Source organism: Dermacentor albipictus, chromosome 1, assembly GCF_038994185.2.
Source record: "Dermacentor albipictus isolate Rhodes 1998 colony chromosome 1, USDA_Dalb.pri_finalv2, whole genome shotgun sequence".
NCBI classification, from domain to species: domain Eukaryota; kingdom Metazoa; phylum Arthropoda; class Arachnida; order Ixodida; family Ixodidae; genus Dermacentor; species Dermacentor albipictus.
The window spans coordinates 182894280-182914130 of record NC_091821.1 but is presented as its reverse complement, the minus strand read 5'-3'; the positions used below and the strand labels follow the sequence as shown (position 1 = coordinate 182914130).

Here is a 19851-nt window from a genome sequence, read left to right as displayed (position 1 = left end):
ATTATGGTCTATGGGGAGAATGGCGGTGCCACGGAGCAGACCGAGTAAGCGAGCATGTCCGAATTTTTGGAGTCCGGAAAATCAATCGGCGACTGTGACAGACTATCAGCTACAGCGGATGAAATTAGCAGTTTTCGTCAAAAATCAGGCATATACAACATACTTTTGCCATGTCGACACGGTCCGACCACAGACTTGACCACGCCGGTGTCTGTGCACTTAAAGGGCCCCTGAAACGGTTTGGACAAATTTTGTAGACGCGTAGGGTACACCTAAAGTTAAGGGGGTACACGGGTCTTGGAGATGAAAAAATCGCTAAAAAGTCGATTTTTCAGTTTTGTTATTTTCGCAATCTAGACGTCATCACGCGCTCGTCGACAAAAAATTAACGCGAAATAACGCGTCTTTGGGCAAAAGAACGCCGTATTTATCACGCGAGACGCTCATTTTCATCCGCAAGACGCACCGAAAACGCCCCACCTTGCACCGCTCACAGTTTCGAAACCGATCAACGGAGCGCCGCCATTTTGGTCTCGTTCGAAAGCGTGTGCTTCCCGCTCCCTTTCCCGCCGAAAACGGGCATTCAAGGTTGCTTCAGGAGGGAGCAACCAGGCAACAACGAGAGAGACAGTCCCGCCATCCTGTTGGTCCGCCACCATCACGTGACTAAATAGCGCCTTCTGATTGGAGCGCGGGAACGCCGGGCGTCCACGCCGGCGACGCCATTTTGCCTAGACTATCGCTCAGCGTGAACGTGATCAGTCAAGATGCCAAACCATGCACGGAAATTCTGTACAGTGCATAAATTTGGGAAGCGTAGAAGAAAGCGCGCGGTGCAGCGAAAAGATGCACCGGAACTTCCAGTGACGTCTGACGACCTTATCGGACCGGCGGACTTGCAGACGCCGCGGAACAGCGGTGTAATCGAGGAGTTGGGTGCAGCACAACCGGAAGAGGCGATCGTGACGGCTGACGGCGTTGGCGCTCGGCCTGTGCTACAGAAAACGTCGGTGCCGTTCGCGATGTTGACGGCGGACCGTGAACATACAGCGCACACCCCTGCTTGCGGAGCGGCGGTCGTCACGGGCGCGTGTGCTACGGAGATGCGCACTCGGCCGGACCACGCGAGAATCGACACGGCGTATCTCACGGCGGTGGAGCGAGATCAGATCGAGCTACAAGCACGGGAAAAAATAGCGGAACTCTCCTCAGTTTCAGCGACGGAGCGCAAGGTGAAGTGCCTAACAAGCGAGCCTCGTCTGGAAAGTGCGTCGACAAAAACGTACACCATCGTCGACCTCGACGATGGTGAACTGTTTACTAAAAGTTGCTGGTTGCCGAGTGTGTCGCGGAGCGTTGACTATCGAATGGGACTCGCGGGAGTACGGCATTGCCGTGAAGCTGAAAGTTCTGTGCAGCAACTGCAGCGAAATTGACACGAAATGGAGCTCGCAACGAGTTGGTGGCACTGCCAACTGCAATCCTTTCGAGAGCAATGTTCTCGCGGCGCGTGCCATACAGAGCACGGGAAACAGGCAGACGGTGCTTAACGATATTTTTGCCGCTATCGGGGTTTCGCACAGAGGCCTTCACAACAAGACCTATCAGCACTATTTGAAATCAAAACTAAATCCAGCTGCAACAAGTGCCTGCACTGAGAATATGGCTAAGTGTGCCGCTTCGGTGAAGAATGTATACCGAAGCCTGAATTTTGGAAATGCAGGCAATATTGCAGTTTCTTTTGATGGCACTTGGCACACTCGGGGACATTCATCTCACATAGGAGTGGCCACAGTGATAGAGCTTTTTTCAGGCTATGTTTTGGACTATGTTGTCCTTTCAAATTTCTGCCTTGGCTGCGAGCTTGGCCCGAAACCAGGAACCCCAGATTATGCTCACTGGAAGTCACAGCATTCATGCCAAAAGAACACGTCTTCCAAGGCAGGCCAGATGGAGGTGGAGGCAGCACTAATTTTATTTCAGCGCTCGCTTTCCCTTCATGGCCTGAGGTACACAACCATGCTCTCCGATGGTGACAGCAGATCATACAGTGCCATTGATGAAGCAGAAGTCTACGGCTTCATACCTGTGGAAAAGGAAGACTGCGCAAACCATGTGCAGAAACGCATGGGAACGGCGCTGCGGAATCTTGTGCAGAAGCAGAAAGGGGAAAATGGTGAGCGCATCAGTGGTAAGGGCCGCCTGACAGGAGACCTCATAAATAAGCTGACAAGTTATTATGGTTGGGCGCTCAAATCACATTCGGGAAATGTGGATGAGATGCACACAGCAGTGTGGGCTACATATTACCACGTAACCTCAACTGATGAGAAGCCCAACCATAGCTTTTGTCCCCACGGCCCTTATTCATGGTGCAAATATAATGCAGCCATTGCAAAGAATGAGCCCCCCCCCCCCAAAAAAAGCAGATACAATCTGCCATATGCTGTAAGCAATGCACTGCGGCCAGTGTATGAGCGCCTCTCTGATAAGAAGCTCTTGCAGAGGTGCCAGAGAGGGAAGACGCAAAATGCCAATGAATCGCTGCACTCGATCATTTGGAGCCTGGCGCCAAAAGAAAAGAATGCATCACTGTTTGCTGTTGAGGCTGCCGTGGCAGAAGCTGTTATGCGGTTCAACCTCGGAAGCCACCAGTCTAGCTCGCACATACTCAGTGAGCTGCATGTGCAACAAACTTGCGCAGGCAGTAGGCGAGCATCCGAGAAAGACAGCCGCCGTGTGGCCAACGCAGACAGAAAGCGCACATCATCGGCAGCATTCCAGGAAGCCATCAAGAAGAGACACAAAGAAAAGCCTGCTTCGGACTATTCTCCAGGAGCATTCTGATTCATTGTAGTGGTGAATTCTATCATTTTGTCCCATAAAAAGTATTTTTCACATTGCTAAATGTTTTTTGCGTTTTTCTCAGATCATGATTTTCGCACGCGCAAAGATTTGGGATGTGCACTGTGTCTCTGTAAGTTCTTCGATTTGCACGATTCTTTTTTTTTTCCTGAATGCTAAACAGTCGGAGAGTGCAAGAAAACTATAATATAGTATGCTAGTGCAATGCAACTTTTTCAAATCTTGCAAGAAGTAACAACAAAAAATTTTCTTCCAAAGTTGCTAATTCAAATTTTGATAACTTTGGCTAATATGTAGATAGAGATACAAAACTTTATATGTGCACTCTTCAAACATTCAGAAACATACCCAGTTAATTTTAGGTCTCTCAGTACAATAAATTTCTTGAAAGTCACATCCTAAATTTATAATACTAAAGATTGCATAACTTTTTTTTCATTAAACATAGAAAAAAACTGATTACATATTTGCACTCGGCTCACTAAACTTAATATAAGCTGCAAGTTTCAACTCTCTAGAGTTAATAACGATAAAGCTCTGCTCGTGCACCAGGTCCCCCCTTAATAATTCGCACCACAATTGGTGTGAAATATCTCTTATTAAGGGGGGAGGAGGGGATCAGAATTAACTTTTTTGTTTCTTGACAGAAAGGGCTGAAATTTGGCACATACCCTGCACATTGCAATAAAAAGACAAATCTAAAATTTCATTAGGATATCTTAATTAGTTTTTGTTTTATAAGAATTTATAAGTTCCTTGCTTGTGAAAAGCCTGGCATTGTAACAAAACATGAAGGGAGCTGGGAATACTTTGTATATTTGCCTAGATGTCTAATCTACATCAAGACAGTGTTCGATTTTTTTTTGTGCGCTAATAATTTTTTGCTCAACATAACATACACATGACTGTGCTTCACTGCATGGAGCCATGTAGTAATTGTGAAATAATTAAATAATGGAAAGATAAAGAAACATTTCAAGACATTCTTTACGTACAGCACAGCTTGTGGATCACAGCAAAACAAACTGGGCCAAAATCGGTCCAGACATTGTTGTGCTACGCTTTCCACGAGTGAGGTGATTGACAAAAAGAATGCAATTGAGAAAACTGGCTGCAAAGTTTTAAAAGCACTGCAAATTTATTAAAAAGCACCAGGGCTGTAATATTTTGAATCATTGCTGTCAGGCATCTTCTTACACCTTTGCCTCATTGTTTGGTGGGCTTTGGATTCCTTCTTCAGGCGTTCTTTATCCTTTTCTTGCGCCGTGTGGAGTAGTGCATGACCACCATTTTCACTGGCAGACCGAGCCTGGTATCGCAGTGTACACCCACAGAACGCTGTTGGCATCGCGGAAACAGGCATAATAATGAACTCACAGTCACAAGGGGCTGAAATTTGTTCTTGGCATTGCTGCTTCCGCTCAGTCGCGGACACTGCGCGAAGGGAGTCGCGAATGCTGCATGCCTGCGCTTCTGCAGTCACCGCTGACACAAAACGCGGCTCGAGGCGTGTCTGGATCGGGCGACGATTCGTCTGGTGAGCCTCGAGTCACCATACAGTATGTAGCTCGTCGACGGTTGGGGCTCACTCGCAGGCTGCGTGTCCCTGTCGCACGATGCATCGAAAACGCACACCGTCTCTGCCGGCGATGCAGACCTTCGACCCGCGTCGCCTCCAGCAACGCGATCTCGGTTGTCGACTCGCGCGGCCGTACGCACAGGTGCGAGAGCCTCCGTAGGCACGTCTTCCGGTGGCTTGGTTATCAGTGACGATGTCACAGGGCGACTGTCGGCTCGCTGCTGGAATCGCACGGTGCAAGGTAACGCGGCACGTTATCCGCGTGTTCACTCGGGTTCTCCGCTTCTCCCGCTGGCCGCCGTCTTTTTCTCGCCGTAGGAGGCTTGCGCTTCCGTTTTCCGAAGGCATGCTTCATTTAAAAGTTCTTCTCGAACAAGTGACGATCCATCACTGACCTGGGAGCTTTCATAAATCCGAATTCTGCAAGTGTCAAACGAAGAAAGACGCCGGCGTGGTTTTCAAAGCAGACAACTGTGGTCCGCTGTGGATGCCAGGTTGCCCGCTGCTGCAGCAGCAAATAATGGCGAGACGCCTTTCAGTACGGCAACCAATCGGAGGCCCGCTTTCATCGCAGGGCGTGTGTGACCGCCTCTAGCAGACCCACACGTCTATTGTGTTTGTGTGTTTGTTACAAGGTGGCGACGACCGAAGAATTCAGAATTGGAATGGCGAAACTTCGAGCTTTCGAACGATACCAAGATGGCGGCGTTCGGTGGCGGGAAAGACGAGTTAGGGCTCCGCGAACTGCGGTGATTTTACGTGATTTAAAGCTGTTTTCTTGCCCTACGCACTGATAAATTAATTTTGGGGGGGCACGTTTAATGCGTTTTCAGTCAAACCATTTTGATACAATGTAGATTAGGCATTGCAGATACCGAAACGCGTCGTTGCCAAAAATCGATCTTTTTTGCAATTTTTGCAATCTGATCCATGCATCCCCCCTTAAGAGAGCTACGGACGATTACAAGTTACCCTCCTCTATAGTCGTGCATTTTCTCAACTCCTTTGCCGAGTGATCAGGGCTAAACTCCGCCTTCACTGGCTCTGCGTCATGATGACACGTCATGTCGACATGTCATGTCGTCTACTTCCGGTTCTCTAGTAGCGAGCACGCGAAGCCTCTCCAACCTCTCCGGCAGCTTCTTGGCAGTTGACCCCAAGCGCGAGCAATCGAAGCAGCGTGCGTTGCGAGCATTCTGTTGCAGCGCCGAACGTGTCTGCTATTCTGGTAACCTCAGGCGAGGTCAACGTTTCGACGGGCTGGTGGAAGCATAAACTCAAACTGATAAAGCAAATTTAGCATACACATACGTGAGCAGCCTGATTGGCCTTCATGGTCCAGCCACCTGTTGGCGCAGCGCTTAAACAGAGAAACAAAGCACTACTATTGCTCTAACCAAGTGTAAAACATTTTAAACATTTACAAAAAATGTGTTAACGATTACACTTATGCGAAAAATTTACACCAGTAGCAAAGAATACATTTCGTTACTGCTACTGTGTGTGGTTTAGCTCTGTGCCACCAGGTGGCTGCATTGTGCAGACCATGCACATTTGCACTTCTGCTCATCCCATGAAACGACACGGTCAAGCGACTAGGCCCTATCCCCTTTTGCTTGCGTTTACCCGAATACCGAACTCGCGAAACGCTAATGTCTTAGTAATCTTCCGGTGTAAAGTGACGGCTGCAAACGTGCAAATTCTGGTGCCGATCATAGCGGCAGTTCGATTCGCTGCAGCCATGCCGCTCATCTGCTGCCTTGCAGAGGGACACAATGTCGCAGCTTGCCATATTGCCAGTCACTATGTTTGCAGCCCACAATGCAACAAAGTCGAATCATGGTTCTCACGAAAAGACAGACCGACTTTGGCCATGGAGCTCTCGTCAAAATGGAGCACGTTGTAAGACAAGCAGACGATGCTTGCTGTGTGCCGGAAGTACTTAAGTGTAGTGAGAAATTGTTCTTGCGCATTTTCTTTCTGTTATTTTCTTTTTATAGAAACAAGTTAACTAACAGTCCAACTATTACGAACATCATTTGTTCACCATAAAGTTGGAAAAATTATGACGCATCCTGGGCAGCCAATCGGATAGCTCGCCCTACTGACATCAATCCGCCTCTTTCATGGCGCGACGACGCATGCGCCCTGCCCTAGCGGATTTGTCGCGAAACATTTTCGAAGGGTAGCGCACGTGGCCGTGCGCCGGAAAGTCCCTCGAAAAAAAAAAGGAAAATACAATCGCTCGGACACGCGCTGCTGCAAGCACTTGTGCACCACGTTGAAACTCTACTTGACGTCGGTGTGGTGCTGAAAACATGCGTAGCGTAAGACTGCACTCCACTTTAAAATAGAAAGCGGCCAGGGCATCGTCCGAGATGTCCGGACTGCACCGTGAGCCAGGTAGTTGCCGCCTTTCATGAATGACTCGCTAATTTAACGAAAAACCCGTGCGTTACACTTCAGCGACACTTAAGTGCATCACGTTGCTGATGAAGTCTTTTTGCAGCGTCGGTCCTCACTTGCTGGTGGTGGCAGCGCGTTCCTGACTGCACGTCAACACTGGGTCGATACGAGACCGACAAGATGCTCACTCCAATGATTGATTGACTATTGGCCGTCACTGAAACCTTTTTATCGTACCAGGTTGGTGATGCAACCGACAAGCACGAGTTGTACTGCGACAGGCTTTCTTGTCGAAGGAACCGGCAAAATCAGCGTGCCGACCATCATTTGACCGAACCTCTTGCGATCGGCCGTCGAACCGAACACAATAGCGACAGCGTCTTTGCTAGTATATATAATTAATCATGCTCAAAATGAGTTAAGCACGCCTACCAAGTTCAAATGCACAAGCTTTAACCCTCTCAAGCCGTTCCCACGAAGTTTGAGCCAATGTCGATCCTATTCAGAGAAGGTTGAACTGGCGCCGTCGAGTTCGTGCGCTCGCTACCAGCAGACCTGAACTGAAATGTAAGCAATGAGGTCGAACGAAACTGCTTCTATAGTTCAATTGTGGCCTTAGCGATTTGAAATCAGTTACACTTCATTTCACAAGGTGCGTACACAATAATCGGTAAGCGGCGACACAGCGCTGTGCCTACATCTGTACATCACCGTACCTGTAGGCTGTCGCTCGCATTCGCTACGTATATGGATGGACCTGTACGCGTTGCTTTGCCGACACATTTCTCAATTTCAAATATGCATCATTTGCCTCTGCATCAAGCGGCAAACAAGAGATGATGTATTCTGTATACAGCAGCATAAACAACCACCTCGCTCATTTATACCAACGCCGTGTGAGCGATGGTATCCGTGCATTTTCGTGAGAGAACAACATGGCCTACAGATGAGCGCTCTCTAATGAGTTTTCTCTAATAATGCTCTATGGCATGCTAAAACTGTAAATGTGATGGCGTTAAAGAAAAGAGAGAACAGGTTAACAGCCCGTAATATATGTATCTGGATTGCAGTTAAGTGCTTCGGCCACTCTTGTTGACTCATCTCGGGGTGTAACAACATGGCACATATGCGCAGATATGCATGTTTTGCTACATTTTAACACTACAGTCAACAACCGATTTTTCGGACCCTCTAGGTAACGTAAAAACGTCCGAAAATTCAGGCAGTCCGAAAAAATGAATGCATGCAAAAAAATGCACCCTTTTTCTTTTTTTCTCAGAACTAGAGGTAAAGGGCGAAGTAACAGGCTTCCGAAACCCTGCCACAGCATCAGTGAAGTGCCTATAAAAAGAGGCGGTCAAAATCTCTGTATGCAGCCGACTGCCGGTTTATTATGTACATGTGCATCGCTGGGCAGCCGGTGTTATTGCTGCAGTGGCTTGAAGAACTTGTTGATTGTTGTTTTGACGGCGTTCCGGTTGCATGCGATCATATTCACCTCGATCTGAGTAAGGGTCATGTCAGCACTGTACACCGATGAGTCAACAGTGCTCGCTTCAACTCGGCGCTTGTAGGCGGCGCAGGCATTGGCTCCTCATTTTCAACATCGGAGTCTTCTGAATCCCCCACAACCTTCCTCGTCAGTCAGTTCTGCGCGGAAGTCGAGCTCGTTGTCAGCGTCAAGAAACTGTTCAAAAGTTATTTCCGTGGGTATGGACACCCCAGCAGAGCGGAGGTCGTTGGTCACGTCGTCCGACGGTACTGCTTTCCGCGCTTCGATGCCATCGGCGAGGACGATGAAGACGGAGTGGGCGCCATTGAAGGCAAGCAAAATCCACAAGTTGCAAACAGTAGAGTTCGCTGACGAGCGTCGCAGAGCACACTTGACACAACAGCACAACCACACACAACGCTAGCCTGCGCAAACAAACAAACAAAATGGCGCCTCTCCGGAAACTCCGCCGGAGGCGAAAGTGCGGCGATGAACATAGCCAGCGTGGCCAGACCAAATCGGTGTGCGACTGCTAGATTCGGCTAGTTATGGTTCAAAGTGGTGATACGCTTCGGCTGCAAGTGGATTTCCTTTGCAAGGGCGCTGCGCGAGGAGCCAAAAGACCTTCCGTCCGTCAAAAAGTCCGGAAAATTGGATGGCGGGGGGTTCGAGCGTCCGAAATTTCAGATGTCCTTATACATTGATTCTATGGGGCTCGTGGCGGTGCCGCAAAGACGTCCGAAATATCAAGCATGTCCGAAAATTCAGTCGTTGACTGTATTTCATATGAGCGAAACGACCTGCGGCGGTAGGTGTCGATGTAAACAAGGGCACCACTTTAATAAATCCGACGCAGAAGGCTGCGCGTGTAAGACATTTTGAATATGCAAAACGTCTAAATAATGTGTAAAAGGAATACAAAAAGTCATGTCCAAGTGCAGAAATCAGTGACAAATTCCAAGGCAGCCGTGCAGCCAAACGGAACTCGGCGTGCCTTTATCGGCCGCACTGTTTGCAGAACAGCGCACTCAGGCCTGCTCACCTAGTAGTCATCGAGTGCTACATGGCTTCAGGAATGACATGCTGTCCCGAAGAAGCGATTAATAATGATTCACGATCCACGAAACACACAACCGACGCGCACTCGACGTGGGCGCAGGTACACAAATCAACCGGCGAAATCCCCGGGACCCTTCCAAAACATTTTCAGTGGTGTGCGGCAGAGGGCAGCACAGGAAAATGAAAAAGGTGGATTGGGTGATATACGTCATATGGGTAAAGGGCAGCTGAGAATTCCACCGAGCAGTGTGCTGTGATCGGCAGTGATGCACATTTTTAAAACCTTAAAATAACACGCTTTATGCAGCGCACTTACGTGCGTCAATTAATGATCCGAAGGACCTACTCTAACGACTCGGTGCTAAATCGTCAAAATCGTTTCAGGGTCCCTTTAAGCCATAGTAAGACTAAATTGCGACTGGCAACATTGGTGGCTTCTGGCCAAGCCCATTCTCTAGCCAAGCTAGCCTGAGGGCACGTTGATCACGTGGGGTGTGTTATCGTTTTGACGCCATTTTGTTGTTTCTGTGCTAGTCGTGCCAGATCTAGATCCGAAGAGCGGAGATAATGGCTTCCAAAAAAAAAAGGAAGCAAATGCACTGAGCGACAAGATTTAAGATTGTGGATGAAGTTGCGCACGGTGAAAATCAGGCGAACATCGCGAAAACTATGGGACTGTTAAAACAGATCATGTGTTCACTTCTGAACAGCAAAGGCATCGCCGGCTAGCAAGTGTCGGGGAAAATTTATGTGAAGTGCTTCAGGCTCCATGAGGAAACATACCTGTATGTTGAGTCCGCGCTTTTGATGTGGCTGCATGATGCCAGAGCTTGTGATGTTCCAGTGAATGGACTACTGTTGAGGAAGCGAGCGGAACGGCTAGCCATGGTCCTCAGACATGAAAGTGTTACTTTCAGTGATGGATGGCTGGACCGTTTCAAGGCAAGGCATGCTGTGACATTCATACAAGCTTGCGGTTAACGCAACAGCATAAGCGTGGACCCCGTCTCTGAATGGAAAGCTAATAAGCTGCCAACGCTTCTTGCCATGTATGAGGACATTTTAATGCAGACAAAAGTGGTATGATTTTACCATGTTGTTTTGTTGCAACATGGACGGGACAGAAAAAAGAAAGCTGCTGTTTATTGGAAAATCAAAACAACCAGGCGAACGCGCCTTGCGGCACATAAAGAATATGCCAATTGACTGCACTGCTAACACGAAGGCATGGATGACGAAAGACCTCTTCAATGCCTGTCTGCTGCAGTTTGATAGACAAATGACCCAAGCAGAAGAGGAAGGTGCTGATTTTTTTGGACGACTGTTCAAGCCACATGAAGCCACCCAATCTTGAAGCAGTCGACCTGGCTTACTTTCCCCCAAATGCGACATCAGCACTCCAGCCAATCGATCAGGGTGTCGTGCACTCCATGAAAGCTGCCTGCCGTACACATCTTGTCGAACACCTGCTCTTTGACATTTAAAGTAGTCGAGAATCGAAAATAGACGTCAGATTCCCAGTCGAAGTGCGGACAAGCATTTGTTGACAGCTGAAAACTGATGTTATCAAAAACTGCTTCAGGAAAGCTGGTTTTCAGAGAAATAATGAGACTGCCTGCAAGGAGTCGTCAGTCCTAGATGATGAACCAGCACACCCATCAGTGTGGCCTCGGGTCAGGGAGGCATTCGGACATGTTCTTTACCGCAAGTTAAAACATACACAAAAGGAAGACACATAAGATAAAGACACAAGTCTTTTGTGTGTGTTTTAACTTGCAGCAAAGAACATCTTTTAGCAAGCACCAACTAGGCCAACAAGCAGTTCTGTTGAGGCATTCGGAGCAGAGAGGTTCTCCGACCTTATCACATTTGACAACGGTGTTGTCGACAACGAACTGACGGACGAGAAGGTGAGCCACAATCGAAGGCCATTCCAAGCTGTCACCAGATGACAGTGACCAAGAAAATGAGCCACATGCAGTCAGGCTGACTTCACAGCAAGTGACCACATCGAAGAAGTGAAAGAACACTTTCAGCACCAGTAAGACAACTGCTCCCTTCAGGTGTTGCAGTTGACTGAAATGAGACAAAGTGACTGCATCCTGCCTCTAAGGGGGCTGCCAATCTCTTGTTAAAAATTTCTTTTCGACCAGATATGAGTAAAAAGTTTTTTTTTTTTGGACATTCGTCACTTACTTTTTGCAATAACGTTAGTCATCACGACCAAAGTTTCGGAAGTGAGGCATTCCGATGCTCCAACCCCGTGCCCTGGTGTATTCCACTGCCAAATTAGAAAAAGTCATTATTGTGAGAGGTGCATTTGTATGGATATGTTAGGGTTAATTCAGATTAACAGCATAGGTGAGGGCAGCGGCGCGATCGGAGACCGTTGTTCGCAGCGCCCGTTCTGTAACTAGACGCGCGCTCCGAGCAAATCGCACCTATCAGTGCATTGCACACAACTTGCCAAACGTGGAAAGTACACATGCATAAATGGTTTCCTTTGAATGGTCCCCCCCTCCCCCCCTTTTTTTTTCTAATTTGACTATGTTTCCCGGCGTTTTGGCAGTGGTCTCCAGTTTGGATATTACGGACTTCGGATAAAAAAACATTTTTCATCAGATTATCAGGGTCCTTTGTAATGAGAGTAGGCTGTACCATGAAGTCCCTTGCGAAAAATTTAGAGGACACTTAAGCTTCGCCTTTAAGTGTGGAATGCGATAGCATTCAAAGATCCCTGACTGCACTCGCGCATCCCGGCAACTGGAGCGTATGTAACCGTAATGTTTGCCGGGAAATGATTGCTGCGAATGCTGTGCACGACGGCAGGATTTGTGGTAGAAACTCCGCCTCTTGCGGGGGCCGCGATGCAGCGGAGGCGAGGGCCAGCTGGAGGTATTGCAAGGAACCGGACGCGCAGCTCCGTGGTCCCCGTGTTACCCACATGCCGGCCTGCGCCAATGGCAGCCGCCGCTGTCAGTCGGTGAATTCGAGAGCTATGTCTGTAGGCGGTGTGTATGTCTGTTTACGATTTTTCCACGTATTTGAGCTTGAAAAATTCAATTATTTCAGTAAATTCCTTGCATCACATGGATGCCCTGGGTAAGGGTGGTTAGAAAATCTTTTTGCCGAAACAACGTCCGACTCCAATGCGGGATTTTCTCTGACACGGGCTCCTCAATGCTATCTCGTTAATAGTGTACTGGTATTCCACCAGTAATACCAGAACAGTAATATTTGATTTTGTTAAGTGTTTGCTGTAGTTGCAAGAAGCGTTGTGTCATCAAAGTATAATTACTGAGGCAGTCAGCAGATTGCCAGATCCCTCTGCTTTGGCACTTACTTGCCTGTAGGAACACAGAGCTAAAATCTTGCTGCAAACATAAGCTGGCAACTGTAGCTCTAATGTGCTGGAGGTTGCATGCTGCCGTTAAATTAGCCACAACATTTACACTCCTGCTATTGTCTACTTGTGCTGTTAGCGCACTTGGCTACTGATTTTAGCAAGCAGAAAACGCTACACATTTGAGTGTCAATCTTGAACATGTCTTTTGTTGCTTTTGTTTGTCCAGAGGAATATGTGACATGCCATACGTGCCGGTCTCCAGACACCATCCTGCAGAAGGACACACGGCTCTTTTTCCTTCAATGCGAAAAGTGTGGCTCGCGGTGTTCGGTCGTGAGCATCAAATCGGGTTTCCAGGCTGTTACCGGAAAGCGTGCGGCCATTCGAGCCAAGACTGCCTGAGAAGCTTGCCCACTTTGTGTGCTATCTAATAAAAGATTTTTTTTTTTTAGCCTTTGAAAGATGGATCAAAAATGAGGCTTGTGGACCAACATCAGCTTTATCATGTAAAAGTACCTGGCATAAGCTTCACATTCTAATTTAGCTTTTTTTAGGGGTGGAAATGTTCCACCAAATGTACCATCCTGTGTAAAATGCAGTTTTCAGCATCATCCTACTTTATTGCTCGTAAATGCTCGAATATTGAAATATGTATGGGCTGGACGGTTTTGTGTCAAATGGCAGAACTCTGTGGTAACATTGACGCAAGCCCCTGCCTGTTGGCATAAGCGAAAAGGGTGGAATTTAATCAAAATTTTAATCTTTGAGATCTGGCACATAAAACATCTGTTTATATTTGTTTTTTTTCTATGACCTTGTTGCAAAATTCGAGCAGGTACAGGAGTGAAAAGGGCAAATCGATTTTTTTTTAAAGAAAAACGCACATACCGTGTAGCAGCGTCAAAACAACCAATTCAGCTCGCGTCGCTAATGACAAAACATTGTTTATACTTCATCCTCAACGTGAGCTAAGCGTTTACAACTTCTTGATGTCGCGACATACGCGTAACGGGGGAATTCGAATCGAAGTATGCAGTCTGGGCACAGCTATGCCGTAGAATCACTATGGATCACTACAGTGATTCTACGGCATACTGGAACTCTTTGACAGAGCGGAATGGCACGAACTACACAAGAACGATATACGGACAAGCTATGCATGTCTGTGAATGATCTTGAAAGCGGTTCTAAGGAAAACGTCAAATCAGTATTGGAATTATTTCAAAAGTCCACTTTCGGCAATTCTGCAATAGTAGGTCGATTACCGAAAGAATGAAGGCAAAACTGCAATTTTTAAATTTCGCGCCGAACGTAGACCTTTTCTCTGACGTCAGGGATTAAGAGGAAGCTTTAGCTCGGGCCGAACTCCGACGCGGCTTATTCAAATACATGTAAAAACGCAAAAACGTTTTTTTGAGATAACCCCTGGACCGATTTTAACGAAATTTGTTGCATTTGAGAGAGCAAGTTAAATTCTAGTGACTGTTGGTCGCGGAATTTGTATTTAGGCCCTGAATTTTCTTCAAATGATTTTCAAAAATTCTAGAGCTTGAAAAAAATAGAAGCATGAAGTTTACAGATTCATAGCGCTGCATAAAAAACAGCTATCTCAGTTATGTAAACTGGATCCATTAGATCATTGAAAGCGGACAAATTCGATACGTAATTTTATATCTTACGTGAATTTGTTACGTTGTTTAGAGGGGTTCTGCAAAAGCTATATTCCCATATTAGTAAATTTTTTGAGATTCATGTGTAACATATCAATTTTGTCCGCTTTAGATGTACTATTAAATGCAATTCACCGAATTGTATTATCGATTTTCGTTGCTGAGTTGCAGAGTTGTAAACTTGATGGTCTCGGTTTTTGAAAATTTTCGATTTTTGCCAATTTTTAATAAAATATTGACGACCTAAATCGAAAATCCGAAACCAACAGTCACTAGATTTTAAGTTTTTCTTTTCAATGCAACAAACCTTGTCAAATTTTGTGCAGTGGTTGCCGAGAAAAACGAATTCTCCTTTTACGTGTATTTAGATAGGAGCACCCGAGCTAAAGCTTCCTCTTAAGTATTTTGTTTGGGCCACTGTGTGGTGCTGTAAACGTTGACTAAATAGAGAAGTTTTGAGGTAACGAAAAAAAAATACAAGGACACCTATGCACTTACGAGTTCTGAATGCGAAAACAATAAATTCGAACGCCGCTGAGCGGTCCGAGTTACGAACTCGCGGGAAGCGAGCGCTTTGAGACGCTTGGCCACCCATTGGGTAAGACACGGCTTCTGAACGTGTGGTCGTAGGTTAGGAACTCACTTACGCCAACGTTTTTTTTTTTTCTTTCGAAATGTTTATACATTAATTTATAGCGATTACCTAGCCGAAGTTATAGGGGTATTACTCAGGCTCGCGCGTGCGCACCTGACCCTTCTCTGGATCGCACAGCGCCGGCGGAGCGGCAGTCGCTCCCTAGCACTTTCGCAGCAGCCCTAGCAGTCAGAGCTGTGACCCCTAACCCGCGGTTCGCAGTGAGTTGCGACCACGGCGGGTTCAGGCCAGTGGGGACAGGGTGAGTCTCGACCTAAGGTGTTTATTCACCTTGGTGTACAATGATTCCAACAGACAACAACAGCCACAACACACACAAATACAGCACAAAACACAACCGCAGCGGCGGAGAATTCCGCACGTCTGGGGTGAAACAAACCGCACAATGTGGGAGCCACAAAAGAGGCTGATAAGAGTTCAGCTCACCCAAAGTGGTTCCGCGCTCGGGCCCTGGGGCGGTGAGTCGCACACAAAGGCCGGGCGCAACAGGGGGGACGGCGTGCGGCGGTCTCAGCGGCGGATTTGAGATGCGGCCGTTCGCTAGCTCTTCCACCGTGAGACAAAGATGCGTCGGGGGAATAGCGCTTCTCCCGAGCGGCGGAGAGGAGTCTGCCCGGTTCCAAGAAAGGGAAAGGAGGGAACGGGGTGCCTTGGCTGCAGCGTCACGGCCAGGCGCGAAGAGCAGCGGGAGCGACGAAGGTGCCCTCTCCCCGCTACCCTCCGCGAGCGAGCACGTGATTATCGCGTGATAACCGCGTGGCCGCTCCGGAGATATCGGGACGCGCGTGCGATCCCCACAAAGTAAACGGGCGTGTGAGAGCGAGGGTGGCGTGGAAGGTAAACACACTTCCTGCGCCTTGTGGCTATGGGAGGAAAAATAGTTGAAAGGGCACCATTATAACTCTGATACTGAAGTTGCAGGTGTGTCTGTGCGTTGCTCGTGGCTTGAAGTCCCTTCGGTGAAGGGGGGAAGGGTGGGTTGCTTCTAGGGCGGCGACCAATATAGCGCGCGCACAGTTGCACACGCTCATACGTATTGCGGCTCGAGGTGGCGTTCGGGCCAGGTAAACCATCAAGCCAATCGACGAATACTTCCAGTAGTAGGAATGAAGAAAGAAGGGTTTTTACATTGGGTAAGTACACTGCTCCTGTTACGGAAGCCCACTCCATGCACGAGCACGTTGGAGTCCGAGTTCACATAGGGGCACGTCAGCGCCTCTGCACGAAAAGTCCCCGGTTTTAAAAACCGTCGTGTTCACTAGGCGACTCGACTAAGGAATCTCATTAATTTATCGAGGCCAGTCACCATCGTCGAATCGGTCGCAAAACCCCGCCCATGGTATCGCTTCGTTCCGCAGCACTCCCACCTCCCAGGTATGGAATAGGTGATCGTAAGCAACCTGGGAATCCAAGGTTGAAGCCGTTCCCACGGTGCACTCTAAAAAATGTTAATACCCTTTGGGGTGTATGTTTGCCACACAACGATAATCGTCGTAACCCGTCGTGTTTGCTCAGTGGCTATAGCCACTGAGCAAACACGATTATCGTTGAATTACGGGGCTTTACGTGCCAATAGCACCTTGCGATTATGAGGCACGCCGTAGTGGAGGTCTCCGGAAATTTCGACCACCCGGGGATCTTTAACCTGCACCTAAATCTAAGTACACGGGTGTTTTCTCATTTCGCCACCCTTAGAAATGCGGCCGCCGTGGCCGGGATTCGATCCTGCGATCTCGTGCTCAGCAGCCCAACATATATGGTGTTGGGCTGCTGAGCACGAGATCGCAGGATCGAATCCCGGCCACGGCGGCCGCATTTCTAAGGGTGGCGAAATGAGAAAACACCCGTGTACTTAGATTTAGGTGCAGGTTAAAGATCCCCGGGTGGTCGAAATTTCCGGAGACCTCCACTACGGCGTGCCTCATAATCGCAAGGTGCTATTGGCACGTAAAGCCCCGTAATTCAACGATAATCGTCATCTGTCTTGCCCGAGTTTCCTTTCTTGAAAGCTCGGCGCTCGCTACTTTCCTGTCGAGAATGCTCAGTCATGCTGATAACGCGCATGCCGTTCGTGACTTGGAAGTACTGGGCGCGCAGCGTTAAAGAAAGGAAATGCGGGCAAGACAGATGACGATTATCGTTGTGTTAAATATACACCCCAAAGGGTACAACTGTTTTTTCAGAACGCAGACACCCCATAAATGGACAATATTGTGCGATGCCAAATCAGCGCTACAGGCGCTAAAATACTTTTTAAACAAAGGACCATACTATCTGCTCGTGCTGGAAATCGTCGAACTTTATCACAGTGCCGAGTTAAGTGGCCACGTGATCACCTTTCAATGGGTGCCTAGCCATTGTGGTGTTTTTGGTAATGAACTCGCTGACAGTGAGGCAAGATCGGCCTCCCCTTCCTGTGATGAAGTACGGATTGCCTACTCGCGACCTGACACCAACTCCATGATCAAGGCACTCATGCAGGACCTTACAAAGGCTTACAGAGCCCACTCTGATAACATTCACAGACGTCTACGTATGATTGACCCAGACGGTAAATTCTGTTTGCCCCCGAAGCTTACACGGAGCAAAACATCATTGCTACACAGGATTCGGCTCGGCGTTGCTTTCACCCGTCGCTACGCACACCTCATCGGCCAATCGAACAGCCCTGATTGTGTACACTGCCAGATGCCCGAAACACTGTAACACGTACTGTGCGACTGCCCAGCATATATGCTGGAGCGAAGGACGTTAGACAGTTTCCTAGCCAGCGTTGGCAGACAACTACTGTCGGAGGAAGCTATTCTCGGCCCATGGCCTGACACTGCAATTTCAATGCGTGCCACAAAAGTATTGTTGAAGTTCCTGCAGGACACCAAGCTCGACGAGCGGCTCTAGCGAGGCAACTGTCTCATGTACATAAGCACTCACCTCTTCTCTTATCATCATCATCCATCCCAATACTTTCACTCCCCTTCCCTCTTCCCCAGTACAGAGTAGCAGACTAGAGCGCACTAGCTCAGGTCGACCTCTCTGTCTTTCCTATCAATAAATTCTATTCATATACTATTCAGAGTGCAGCATTCGACGGTCGCCCTTTTCATCATTACTTCAGGCTGTCAGGTAGGTAGAGCGGCCTTTTGCGGACCCGTCAACAGTCTGTCATGCGTTGACTGCTTGCTGTCTCATGACAAAGAATGATCCCTTTTAGTGTACCGTCGTAGACTAGCTTCAGTTTTCAAACTCGGCGCCGTTACGCGGAACCCCCCCCCCCCCCCCCCGCGCGCCTTCGTGGCGCTGCAGTCGCGCCCGGCTTCACTTCCTCACTAGCCGGCTACACGGGCGGGCCGGACTAAGTACGTGGTGCAGCGTTGGTGTATTCTGTGGTTCGTTGTTGAGAGCGAATTTCAGTAAGCATGTCATCCGTGGAACTGTAGCCTTCGCTGAGTTTCTTAAGAATATGAGCAGACGATGCCGACGTGCTACGTACCTGGCTGCATATAGGCCGCGATCGGAACGATGTTTCGGCGCACTTTTTTCTGTGCTCCCAGCAATGCGACGCTTCGCTCGGCGTGAAACAGAGCGATTTCTGGTGCCGACCGGGAACTCTCTGCGAAATCAACGGCACGCGCTCGTGCCACTGCTCCCGCGTTCGTCGTCGTCTTCCACAGCTGGCTGCGCGGCCGTTCATCTTTCCAGCGTAGAATTTCACTTATGTCGTCGTAATGAGGAAGCCGCGTTTTGAGTCATTGCTTAAGGGAGTATGAGCCACTCATGGTCTTACGTAACGGAAAGATTTAATTTTGAAAAATCACAAGCGGCAAATCGCAGGCGAAGGCTGCTAACCACGCCGCCGAGCAAACTCGAGACATCGAACGCAAGCGACAACTGCGGACTGCGGGCATACCGTCAGTGACGTCGTTCTCTCCGTCGCAGCCGATTGTGTGTGTAACCTCATAACTGAGAAATACCTTAATGAACCCTCGGAATTAACCCAGTGATAAACACAGGGGCCGCACGTTTCAGCTTTGCTGATTAAGCATCTTCACGAAATAAAAAATCCGACTTCTTTTTTTTTTTTGGCTTGTGCGTACAAAGACCGACCTCATCTTTCTTTTTGTAGCGCTTCTTTGGTGTGGTGAGAAGCTTCGATGGGGATGAAGATCATCCTACAATCACGAACTTTGGCCAGATATTCAGGCTCGTGAGCCTAAATTGCGCGAAACGTTAAGACGACAGGAAGAAACACACGACATTTAGAAACGCAGCCAACGCAGCTTCTGCGCTTCGCTGTATGCGTTTCTTCCTTTCGTACAGTTTACCCTTCTTTCAGTATTAACGAACTGGCGCGATAAATCTTATTGCTGTAGGTGGACACCGCTTTCTCGTGGTATCACTAATTCAGACAAGGGAGAACGCCAGCGAGCGTGAAACACGCGCAAACTGCCCATCCGCACGAGCTCAAGGCTGTGAATGGCTGTGACGAGGCGTCTGCAGTGGAGCCCGATGGGACAGCGTTGCCCTCTGGCGGCTGTCACAGAAGTGGCGACAGCGACTGCAGTGTAAGCGCGCGGGCGGGGAGTTTTACAACTGAGGCTAGTCTAGTAACGTTGTCTCGGCGCTTGTCGGTGGCACAGGCGCACACAGTGTGTATCAGGATGACGTCTTATTAAAGGGACACTAAAGGCAAGTGCTAAGTCAACGTCGACTGTTTAAATACCATTCCAGAACGCTTGCTTCGTGCCAAGAAAAAGTTTACGAGAAAATTGCATCTGGAGG

The 19851-nt window shown here is 48.3% G+C and overlaps 1 protein-coding gene across 2 annotated transcripts in view; it reads left to right on the top strand.

Annotated features, from left to right (window-relative positions):
* Positions 1-13198, top strand: part of eIF2beta (eukaryotic translation initiation factor 2 subunit beta) — a 73217-nt gene extending 60019 nt beyond the window's left edge. For both annotated transcript variants that reach the window (XM_070530364.1, XM_070530363.1), the window contains exon 9: positions 12974-13198. In XM_070530364.1, the coding sequence (XP_070386465.1) occupies positions 12974-13149 (176 nt within the window). In that variant the 3' untranslated portion in view covers positions 13150-13198. The remainder of the gene's footprint in view (positions 1-12973) is intronic.
* Positions 13199-19851: the final 6653 nt, after the last annotated feature.